The sequence below is a fragment of the Sciurus carolinensis genome, chromosome 10, assembly GCF_902686445.1.
Source record: "Sciurus carolinensis chromosome 10, mSciCar1.2, whole genome shotgun sequence".
Taxonomy (NCBI): Eukaryota; Metazoa; Chordata; class Mammalia; order Rodentia; family Sciuridae; genus Sciurus; species Sciurus carolinensis.
Genome location: NC_062222.1, coordinates 136,310,291 through 136,322,154, shown reverse-complemented (window position 1 = coordinate 136,322,154; position 11,864 = coordinate 136,310,291). Strand labels below are relative to the sequence as shown.

The following is an 11,864-nucleotide window of genomic DNA, read 5'->3' as shown; positions in this document are numbered from 1 at the left end:
TGGTCCAGGGCAGGGGCAGGTGCCTCTCTGTCCTGTCCTGGTTCTGCTGCTAATGTGTGCTGGGACCTCCTCTCTGAACCTTAGTTGTCTGCCGTGGTTGTCACAGTCCTTCCGTCACCGGGGGTATAAAGATGGAGGGAGACACTCTGTGATGGTCTGGGAACCCCCAGTGACTTACCCCCTGGACAATCAGTGGTACATCTAGGGGGCAGTGTAGCATTGTGACTGCATCTCATGGCCTCACGTGTGGCAGGATGGGGACAGGGAATGGGCTGGCCTTTAGCCTCACTCTACTTTCCAGGGAAGAAAGCTAGGAGAAATACACCAGAGCCATGGCAGCTCTTCAGATCGTGGGATCTGAAGTAGACCCTATGAGGGCAGAAGGGACAGAGCTACACCCACCCCAGGGTCATGGGTAATGCCTGAAGAAAATGGAGGCAGTCATATCCCAAATCCTGAAGGCCAGACCACGGAGGCTGTGTGAATTGACTCCATGTTCCCCAACCACAGAGGGAGGAGCCTCCTATAAGGAGCAGGAGGAGGTGCTAGACCTGTCCTCACATTCAGGATAGAAACAAGGACCTAAGGGACACAGACTCATCCCAGGTGGGGCCCCAGCTGACTCAGCACCCAGGAATGACTTAGATTCTGATAATCCTATGGAATTATCATCGTACATGACTGAACACAGGGCCTTTTACCTCCCAACACACTACCTTGTGGGGGTGTGCTGTCACCAAACCATGAATTTCCACATATGCTCTATTTCATCAGTAGTTTGAGTTTCAAAGCAATTGTGACTTCACTTTTCACCTAAAGATCAGAGTCAGTAGCTGAGGTGACATTCCATGCTTGTGGGCACCGGCGCCCCTGCGGCCCCCCACCTGAGAGTTACAGCAGAGACCTCAAGGGCCCCTCGTGCTCTGGGTGGTTGTGGGTCTGCTCCTCAGCAGGGGATCAGCCATGTGAAGGTCAGTTCTGCCTTCTATACCCCAAATGTGCACTTCAACCCACACGAGCACGGGCGCCTGCAGATGCTCACACACGTGCAGAAGTCTTCGGAAAAGAAGAGAGGAGCGCAGATTTCACCAAAGCTTTTTATTTCAGCTGTGGTAGGACTCTGACCTGCTCTACAGTACTGAACATGGCCAAGCTTCCTGGGCATGGGAAGGGATGCCCCAGGGTTCTTCTCCCTGCTCTCTGAGTCCAGGTAGATTCAGGCCGACCGGTACAAACTCATCCACCACCTGCTGGACAATAAAGTCATAAGGCAGGGTGTGGTGCCCAGAGCCCGGTGCAGCACGCCCTGCCCAGGCTGCCTCGCCCAGCTCTGATGGGGGACTCAGCCAGGCCCAAGCACATGCCAGGGTGCAGGCGGCGATGCACACCCCCGGAGAGGTGAACAGCTGCCAAGGCTTAGCAGTAACCAAATAAATAAGAAATTCTCTCATGGAGTCTACACAAACACACACTTGGTTCTTTGAAAAACAAATCCAACACAAAAGTAAGCCAGGGGCAACAGGGAACATGGAAGTGGGGGAGAGGGAGAATCCCATCTGTAAAGTGCTTCTCGGGGCACAGGGTCTTTCTGGTCTAACCTGGCAACCCAACTTCACAGGGAAAGGTTAGGACTGTGGGCAAAGACTGCATGCGATTCCAGCAATGCTCGGCATTCCAAGTGGACAGCCCCGGGCAGGCTACACAGGAGCAGAAGGTGCTCGAAGCCTTGGGTCTGCACACGCACGCTTACACGGCCTGTGCCGCACAGGGAGGGGCCTCAGAGCAGCATGCAGGAAACCTACAAGGGCGGCACCGCTCCTCATGCAGCCGACAGGAACGGGAAGAAGAAGAAGTCGAAGGCAAACTTGAGGGCGCCGTGCACGGTACTGCGCCAGTCGTGCTCAATCTTCACGTGCCGCCTGGCGGGCGAGAGTTGGGCCATGCAGTTGAGGCAGCTGATGGCCTTGAGCTCGAAGACCGGCCACTTGCTGCCCAGGCGGCCCTCGAGGATGGTGCTGAACTCAATGAGGCTGCCCTGGCGCAGGCTGAGCAGCACACTCTTGAACTCGCTGCTGGCCCGCAGCACGATGTCCTTGGTGATGTCGTCCTCCTCGTGGCCGCGGGTACTGTTGGCGCTGCTGCTGAACGGCATGCCTACTGTGATCTCGAACTTGTAGCGGTCAAACTTCTTGATGTGGCAAGGGTGCTTGGCCAGGTGCTTGAGGCGGCAGAGCTCCTCCTCGGCCGTGGAGGCGTTGCCAGGGCTGCAGGATGGGTAGGCCTCGCCATAGAGGCAGCGCATCCAGTCACCAATGAAGTACGGGAGCATGTTGATGGCCGACTCGGCACTGTTGTCAATCTCGGTCACCCGAACGTACTTGAAGCGGCCTGTCCACGTGACCCTGTGGCCCTCCAGGTGGCTGCACAGGATCTGGGTGCGTGCCATGTTGGTCTCCTTCCAGGCCCGTGGCCCACACAGGAAACCGTACTGCTGCCAGGTCAGTGTGGAGTTGTAGACCTTCATGCCCTCTGATCGGTACACATAGAACCAGCAGAAGAGCACAATGGCCGTGAGCCACACCAGGATGAGCTTGACCATGGAGCTCCGTGTCAGGGACTTGACCATCTCCACCACGGAGAAGCTGGTCTTGGTCCACCAGCGGAACAGCAGGGGGACACTGCAGATTGCCATGGTGACCAGGATCTTGGTCAGCTCCAGAGATACAAACCACCGGGCAAACTGTACCACGCCCATGAGGACAAGCCCAGCCACCAGGATGGGGAGAGCAAAGAGGAAGAGGAAGTAACCAATGGAGGCACGGACCAGGCCCAAGCCAGTGGACTCCAGTAGGATGACCACAGAGAGCTCACACCACATGAAGCAGACCAAGTAGGGCACCAAGTAGCAGTAGGTGCCCTTGAAGTTCCTCAGCTGAGCCATGCGGAAGAAGAGGTAGAAGAGGTAGATGTAGAGCAGGCAGGGTAGGCTGACATTCAGGACAACAAAGTGGCCGACGGGCACGGTGAAGAAGGTCTGGCCAAGTACCTTCAGGTAGCGCCCATCCACGGGCATGGTGGGTAGAAGGGAGAGCAGCCCAGCAGCCACCTCGGTGACCAGGGCCCTCCTGGTGTAGGGTTCAGCCGAGCTGCTCAGGCTCATGTAGCTGGTCATTGTAAAGAAGGCAGCAATGACGGCCAGCTCTGAGCAGGGGATGCAGTCCTTGCTGGCTAGTGGGAAGGAGAAGATGACAAAAACAACAGAGAGCAGGAAGTGGGCATAGGGCTCCAGGTGATTCCAGCCAAAGTTGACCTCGGCCTGCTCCACGTCCAGGTTGGGCTCAAAGCGCAACAGTAGGTCAGTGAGGGTGCGGAAATTCTCCCAGGCCTTACTGTCCTGGAACACCTTGAGGGTGCAGATCACCATGGACACAAAGGACAGGTAGAAGATGACCAGGGGAATGAAGAAGGCAAAGAAGTCAATGGTCAGGTTGCTGATGATGAAGAAGAAGATGAGGGCGTTGATGTGGTGGGTGGGCACAATAGTCGACAGCCAGTGCATGCCCGCCTTGGAGGCCACGTCAATCAGGTACTCTTTGATCTCCATGATGGCGTGTAAGGGGTACTTCATCACCTGTGAGGAGAAGGTGCACTGCAATCACCTGACACAAGGACCCACTGCCCTCCACCCACCCTCACTCTGCACAAAATGAATTAGCCTACTCTGCCATTTTCCCATACCTGGGGCTTTGTCAATGGGTCCTCCTACCTGGAACACCCTCCTCCAGGTGGCAAAGTGCTCCTCACACTCTACAATCCCTAGGACCTTCTAAGAGAGAGTCCTGGTCCTCCCTCTTATGGGTCCTAGAGTTTTTCTCCACCCACTCCCATGTCTGCTCCCCACCTTCTGCCACAGTGACAAAACTCATATGTGACTATCTCCCTTGGGAGACTCAAACACCTGGAGAAAGTCACCCAGCTCCCTCCTTACTCCCAGCACAGCCTCCTGCTTGAAGGGACAAGAGCCTTTGGCTGCCTGGCTGGGAATAGGTTTGTGTCTCCCTCTGCCTCCACTGCAGCAAGGACCTCACCTCCCTGAGCCTCAGCTTCCTTGTCTGCTGAGGGAGATAGCAAGCCTTACTTTATAGGACCATGCTGGGCTCCGCAGAGGTGGCAGCATGGGCAGTCCTGGGAGGGGTGGCTGAGTAGCAGTTGAGAGGTCAGGGCGCAAGGACGTAGCATGTCTTTCTTGACTGAAGAGTCAATTGAACTGTAGTGGGGCCAGGTGAGGCCCTGGGAACCAGTTGCCCACCACCTACATGCTTACACACACTCACATAGTACTATTCACAACAGACACACCACCCATGTAGCCCTTCCCTCCACACCGTGGGTCCTAGTCCCCAGTCAGTATCTAGTATAAAGGTCAGAAGCATCTCAGCTTTTATCACCAAAAATGAAAAGCCAAAGCAAAATATGAATGAAGGGTCATGGGAAGCAAGGCAGGGCAGCCTCGGGAGGAGAGGGTGGCTCTGCCATCCAGGACAGCCCCAGTGCTGCCAGTCTGCAGAACCCTCAGTGCTCTCAGCCTTGCCCGGGCACAGGGAAGATGCGGGAGAGTGGAGAAGACAGAGTGAGGAAGAGCATGGACAGTGCCAGCCCTCGCCCAGCATGGTGGGGGTACAGGGCAGGGCCCAGGGCCTGGGCCAACACCAGGAAGTGGATCCCCACAGGGTACAGTCCTGTGTGGGGCAGGGAAGCCTGGCTGGGTGCCCAGTCCACCTGAGGGGTGGTGACAGAGCCAGGCCCAAGCACCAGTGGACAGAAGTGGCAGCTGCACACTATCAGCAATGGGTCAGGGAAGCAGCACTGCCATCCCCTCTCCCTGGGAAGGCTCTCCCCAGCTGCCCCCCTGGAGGGTTGAGGAGCACTCCGGGTGGACAGGAATGAAGTGACCATATCAAGGTGGCTCTCATCTGCCACGAGCCTTGGCTGCTGATGCACAATGACCAGTAGGCTGCCTGCCAAGCCGAGAGGGATGGGGCACACTGGAATGTTCCAGGGGCACGTGTGCACACCTCTACCTGCACGTGTGGAGGACAAGCTTCGTTCTTCCCACTACCTGTAACAGCACCCTCATGTATTTTGTTTTCCTTTTTTGGTACTGAGGATCTAATAAGGGGTGCTTGGTAGTCACATTGCTGGTCATTTCTAATTTTGAGACAGGTCTAAGTTGTGTGGCTGGCCTTTAATTTTCTATCCTCCTGATCAACCTCCCAAGTTGCTGAGATTGTAAGTGTGGCCACCACGCCTGGCACCTCAGTATGTTTTATAACAAGTAAATAAGTGAACGAGCTGATAAACAGCCAGGGGCTTCCAGGGCTACTACCCTTTCCTATGAACAAAGGGACGCCCCCACCTGCTGGAGGTGGACTGGGGCACCAGGCACCGGTGTCAGCCTAGGGAGGTATTTCTGACACATTCCAGAAAGCAAACCGGCACTTATGAAAGCACCCCGCCCCAGGGTCTGCCTGGGAGGAGCCTCTGGCATTAAGCAGCTAGCTAAAATCCACAGCCATGCAGGTCGACAGTGTGCCAGCAGCTCTGCTCACCCTGGGGGGACCTTGCTGGCAGCGAGAGAAGCGAAGGTGCCCTGGGCCTGCTATGCTCCTCATCTTTGTGTGTGACCAGCCCATGCAGCCTGGAGGAAGCAGCCTGGCAATGCCCGAGGGGCTGGCATTAAAGTACCTAAAGTCTAATCAGAGGCACCCATTCCCTTTCTAGCCAGGGAGACCACAGTACAGCCTAGTGCAGAAGACCTGTAAAAGACAATGAAGCTTCTAGAACCTGAGACCCATGGTGGCCAGCGCCTCCTCCCTGGAGCTGCTGTGACCAGGTAATGCTCTCCTTTTTAAGATCCCAAACTGTTTCCTGCCATTTCTGCCCAAGCCCTTTCTCTTAGAGACCCACCAAATTGTGGGACTAAACTTTTATTGTCCTTTTCTATAGAGAATTTTTAAATAAATTAAAATAAACTCTTTCTTGAGCTGGAAAACACAGGAAATAACAATTTAAAAAATGTTAAGTAAGGAATCCAGTTCCGGGAATGAAACGACATAGTGCACTCTGTGCAGGTGGGAGTGAACAGCCCTTCTGCTGGAAACTGTGAAGGGCGCATCGTGCCTGAGCCAGGCCTGGGCAGAGCCTGCCATTAGTAATGCAGCACAGGTGAGTACTCCAAGCCAAGTCTGTTCACAGCTAAGAGAAGATGCACAACTGTTGGACTTTCCAAAAATTCAGTGAAAACATGTTAGGACCTTAAAACATTATTGTTTACTTTTAAGAGGGTGACAACTTGCACCCCCTGCTCAAGAAGAGCTGCTTGACCTGGGGAGCATTGTGTGTGGAAGGACATCAGATCACAAGGTGTCTGTCATTCTCCCGAGTGTGGACGACCTCTCCCAGAACTCTGAAAGGCCACTGAAGCGGAGCAGCTCTGCAGCTGGTTGATGTCTGTCACAGTTCTTCACCTCTTTCACAAAGACTTTAACGAGACACATCGTACAGGAATTAAAGAGCTCTGACAGTTCCAAAGACTGAAAGCAAGCATGGACTCTTGATTATTTCCTGTCACAACAATCAGAGCTTCCAGACTGTTCACTGCGCTGGACTCATCACCTGGAAGGGGTGACACTCCACCTACCGCCCCAACCAGGGCACTCCAGGAGGAGGCATCAATAGTACCCACGTGCGCGCGTACACTGGGGTGCTCTGGCTCTAGAGTCTTCTCCAATTTACCCATCACATCTGACCCTCACTGGCGTTTGGGGGTGTCTACTCTTTGCCAAGAACTATTCCAAGGACCCCAGTTCTCTTCTCACAGTAAAAAAGTCATGGCATCCTATCTGTGAACACCCAAGGGCCAGCGCTGGGTGGGCTCCCTGGGTTCTGGGTGTACCATCCTGTGTCTCAGAACAGTCTCTCCTACCCTGTACACACGCCAGTCCTCAGGGCAAAGAGCAAGCTCTTTCGTTCATCACCCAGGGGACCTACCAGCTTTGCATGTTCCTCAGGGACTCAGACCCAGATGTGAGCTTAGCACCAAGTCCCTGGAGCACAGTGGTCATGCCACTGCTCTCTGGCTGTGGCCTCTCCCCATCCTCTCTGCCTTCCCCTGCCCCCTGCTCTGACTTCCTCCACACTCCCAGCTCCTGCCTCTTCGCCAGACTTCCTGCTGGCTTGGAGTGGAGGCACCTCTTAATTGCTGCCCCCATCCTAACTTGTTTGCTCCATTCTTACACAGTCGTGGGTTCTTCCATGTTCTCAGTTATGAAAACCCAGAAGTGAGGACTGTTTGGTAAGCCACACCCATGGGCTGATGTCATGGCCTCTGCTTGGAGGAACTGACTTGTGCTGGCCCTGACAGCCCGACTCCTAGAAATCCCATTCTTACTGTGGAGCAAGGTAAGGACACATCTAATTCAACCTTGGGGGCTGACCAGGGCAGTTCTGTGAGAAGGCCCATGGCATGGGCCTTCAGGGTATGACTGCAGTCAGAAGCACCACGTGGCCCAAACCCAGGAGCCGTCAAGGCAGGGTGCAGGGCTGCGTTTCTGATTTCTCTGCTCCCCACACACTCCTGCCATCTGTCCCGCTCACTTCCCTCAGGTGCACCCACATCCCACACACAGGCGCTGCTGGCCCACCCCCAAGCTCCTTGGGCCCTGGTGGCTCCAGCAAACAGACCCATAGCCTGGCCTGCCCTGGCCTGCCAGACACCAGCACTTTGTGTCGAGGAACTGACCTCTGGCCTATGTCACAAATGAATAATCTATTTCTCTCTGTGGCGAGTCCAACCAAAAATCCAGCTCCAATGCCTCCACCTGCTGTGCACCTGGCACTGTGTGCAGAAAGCCACCGGAGGAACTGCAGCACTCGTCACTCCTGCACCCACCTGACACTGCTGGGCTTCTGAGCCTGCCTGCCTGCCTACAAAAGGCTCCTTCTGAGGACTCGTCCTTCGCAGGCAGAGGATGACCCAGGAGACAGTGGCACACCTGTAGGATGTCCCTCCCACAGCTTCCTGGAGGGTCCAAGTGTGCTTGGCCTGGCTCACCTTCTGGCGCAGTGGCAGGTCCTCGGGGCTCTTGCCAGCCAGCTCGTCGTCATCATCGTCCTGAAGGAACAGGTTGGTGGGGATGATGCCCTTGGCGTACTTCTTGGTGATCTCCACGAAGTCGTCCAGTGCAATGTAGTTCTTGGCTGAAGCACAGGAGGAAAGAGCATAGTGTGTTCCACACTGCCTACACAGTGACTCTAACACGGGCGGGTGAGGAAGGGGATGGTGGCTTGAGGTCCAGCTGGGACAGGAGCCAAGATGAGGATCAAAGTCCCTTCCCTGGGTGTGATTACAGATGGGGACCAGCCACATGGAGAGAAAGTGCAGGTATGTAACATGCTAACCTCCATCCCTGCCCCTGGCCACATGCCCTCCTCCATCTCAAGTGACCAGCCATCCAGCTCCTGTTGCCTGGAGTCCACTGGACCTCCGGGCCCAGCGCCACTGCTTTCAATAACCTACAGCTCCTGTGCCCTGACTCCTTCTCTCTCTCCTGGGCCCTCCCAAGGGCTCTCATAGCACTGGTGACAAGCCACCCAGGAGCCAGCCACCATCTCTGAGCCTCCACCCAACATGACCCACCGAGAGCCTAACTAGTGCCCTCCACTCAGCACTCGTCTGCTAGGAGCCTAGTATGCACTGGGCACCCTTCTAAGCCTGGGAAATACTTAGGAAACCCAGTGTGCCTAAGTCCAGGCTCACATGGGGAAAACAGACACTAATTAAGAGTTGGGAGTCACCGAGGGCTTCCTGTATCCGTGTTGGAAGTTCTCCTCCAGGTTGGCCCAGGAGGTGTGCAGAGGCATGAATACGAAGGAGTCACAACTGTGAACACCTCTCCCACCAAGTCCTTCTCCCACCAAGTATGGCCTCTGCCTCAGCCCGCCTGTTAGTGCTAAGCAACCCTTATGTTCCCCTGAGGAAGGGTACAAGAAATGAAAAAGGACAGGTAGGAAGGAGACACAGGAAGGAAAAGGAGGTTGCAACTATAATCTGAAAGCCTTACGCTGAAGTTTCTCATACCTATCCTCCCCGAGTTAGTCCTCCTCCCAGGCCTGTCCCAAATTTCTGAGAAATCTACAAATCTTAAAATTACTGCAAGTTCACTCACAATCTTAGTTACTATAAATCCACTCACTTATAAAAACTGCCCTGTGGAATGTACTAATGTGTATATTTTTAGAATAAGCAAAAAGATATATAATATCTTATAGGTACATTCCAAACATTATCTATAGATCAGAAAGAGAAGCCAAGGTCAACCTGAAGATCCTAAGAAGAGATGGACCTCTATGCCACCCTGTGATCACCAGGATGACCACCCCTACACACCTTCCCATGCCCACTCCTCACAGTTGCCTTTGAAAGAACAGCCTGAGACCCCAGAGGTGCTTCTCACCCTTGAGAGAGACCACTGTCTGAGAATAAAGCTCCTCCATCTATAAAATCTGATGCATTCTTAAATTCTTTTCTGCCTTGTGTCAAGAGCCTGCACAGTCTGAGCAGACGTCTCTTCTGCCTCTGTAGACCTCCTCAAACCTCTTACAGTGATACCCCCACCTGTCTTCTCCAGGGTGGCAATCCCAGGATCTCCAGACTGCAGAGACCACCCCACCGTGGAGATGGAGCGATGTCAAACTGGGCAGCTGCATGCAGAGGATGTGAAAGTCTCTTCTAGTTCTCTGAACCCGGATACCCCAGCTCAGCAGGTCCCCAAACCTCCATCCCCTCCTGTGCAAGCTCTGCTCCTCTATCCACTGCCTCCCAAATGCCCAGGCTCGGGCAGAGTTCTGCACACACCTACTGGTCCCCTTTTGGACCTATGCCCACGCTATTCCCTCTGCCCAGAGCACCTCCTCTTGCTGTCCATGGAGCTAACTCCCTCCTCACCCTTCCCAACTCACTCAGGCACCATGGATATGGGCTCCCACACCTTTGCCTGCCAGTCTTTCTCATATGGCAGGGGCAGTCACGTTCCAGGTATTTTTTGCTGGAGTATGGTGAGCCTGGTGGGTAGGGTCTAGATCCCAGTGCCCAGCATTCTGGCACCCAAAGGGACAGGACCGAGAGTCCATTCACATCCCCCAGAATCTTGGTTGTGGCCCAGGCCTGGGATCCACATGAAGGAGCCAATGTTATAGCTGAGTGGTGGGTGGGAAGCACTGATGCTGGGCTGCCAGGTGTAAGACAGGAGGCTGTACTCACATTCACTGCTGACCAAGCGCTCGAGCATTCGCCTCTGCTTCTGCAGGGACTTGGGAACGGGGCCTGGCTGCACTCCTCCATCTGCCAGAGAGAACGTGGATTGAGAATAAGGGCCGTTTGTTTCCTGGTGCCCTGCAACCCACCAAACAGGGGTCCTCAGGCTCCTGGGGGATCACTGAGCTGTGGGGACCCAGGGTTTTGGGCCTTCATGGCAGCCCAAGTGCCTTGCAAGCACCACACCTCTGGTGGTCAACTCTGATCCTCCTCATGAGGAGGCTGGGACATGGTCACTGCATCCTAGGAACACCACCCTCTTTGGTTGGCACTGCCGGACCACAACCACCTTTGGCCAGCATCATCTACTGGTTTGGTTTTCCCACTGAGCAGTGAGCTCCCCAGCAGTGAGGACAAGGCGTTTGTCACCTCTGTGTACCTGGCCCAGACACATGAAGGAGCTCAGCATGAGTTTGATTAATGCACAAACACCGGAGTTAGGATTCACACTGTCCTTCTGTCAGCATGCTGTATGCACCTCTCTACTGCAGGCCCCAGTCCCCATAAGGCAGGCCTGGCCCCCACAGAGAAGGTCCCAGGAAGGCCCAGTGCTGGTGATGAGGCTGGCCTACCGTGCTCGTTGACCTGGTCGACGTTCTCCAGCAGCTCCGACACAGCCACCTGCTTCTTCTTCTTGGGGTTGAGCTTCCAGTACATGACCAGCGCAGCTTTGCGCACAGCCCTCTCCAGGTCGGTCTCGGAGGAAAGTTGCTTCACCTCTGGCTCATTCTCAGAAGTGATACCTGACAGACAGAGGCAACAGTAAATCCTCCCCCCACCCATCTCAGTCCATCAGTGCTGCTCTGAAAGGGCTGGAGAAGGCAACATGTAAGACATCCGTCAGGTTCCTCTGGCTGCTGGATCGTGGCCATGGGAGCCCAGCCCCCGCCAGCACCCACTCTCCTGGCTGGGGTCCAGTTGGTCTGGTGGCAGATGGCTGAGTGGTCACTGTGTGCAGGTGTGTTAAGGCTTTCTACCTTCCTGGCTCACTCCCTTCCCCCATTATCCTCCAAGACCCTTCTGAGCAGGTATTGGTATGGAGCTGAGGCACACAGCAGGGCTCCAGCTTGCCCACTGCCACAGGGTACGAGGGAGACAGAACTGCCTGAACCCAGCTCAGTCTCCCTGCACAACTACCAGCTGGGTGCAATGGCAGGGCCGTCCCTACGTCTATGGCACTTCAAAGGCACAGCCCCTTTGGGCAGCCAAGGGAGCAGAGTCACCCACATGGCCAGCCCTTTCAGAGAGAACAGTGGTGAGCAAGGTCCACAGCTGGTGGTAGCTGCTTTCTCCCTTCACCCCACTCCCACCTGGGACAGCAGTTGTCTCTTCCAGGGGGGCAGCAAGACTTGGGAAGAACCACTTCTCCTTTTAAACACTTCCCAAATTTTCTACACAAGCAGGATGCCATAACAACTGGCCGTCCCTGACTGGGCTCCACTTCCCCAATACCCCTCCTTAACTTGGCCACCTCTGCCCCAGCGCCCCC

At 55.0% G+C, this 11,864-nt stretch overlaps 1 protein-coding gene across 1 annotated transcript in view; it reads right to left on the bottom strand.

The window, feature by feature from the left end:
- Nucleotides 1–1,092: 1,092 nt before the first annotated feature.
- The window catches only part of Wfs1 (wolframin ER transmembrane glycoprotein), a 28,446-nt gene continuing 17,674 nt past the window's right edge, over nucleotides 1,093–11,864 (bottom strand). The window contains exons 5-8 of the mRNA XM_047567095.1: nucleotides 10,948–11,118; nucleotides 10,322–10,402; nucleotides 8,114–8,259; nucleotides 1,093–3,631 (exon numbers count right to left, since the gene is read on the bottom strand). Of these exons, the coding sequence (XP_047423051.1) occupies nucleotides 1,820–3,631; nucleotides 8,114–8,259; nucleotides 10,322–10,402; nucleotides 10,948–11,118 (2,210 nt within the window). The 3' untranslated portion in view covers nucleotides 1,093–1,819. The remainder of the gene's footprint in view (nucleotides 3,632–8,113; nucleotides 8,260–10,321; nucleotides 10,403–10,947; nucleotides 11,119–11,864) is intronic.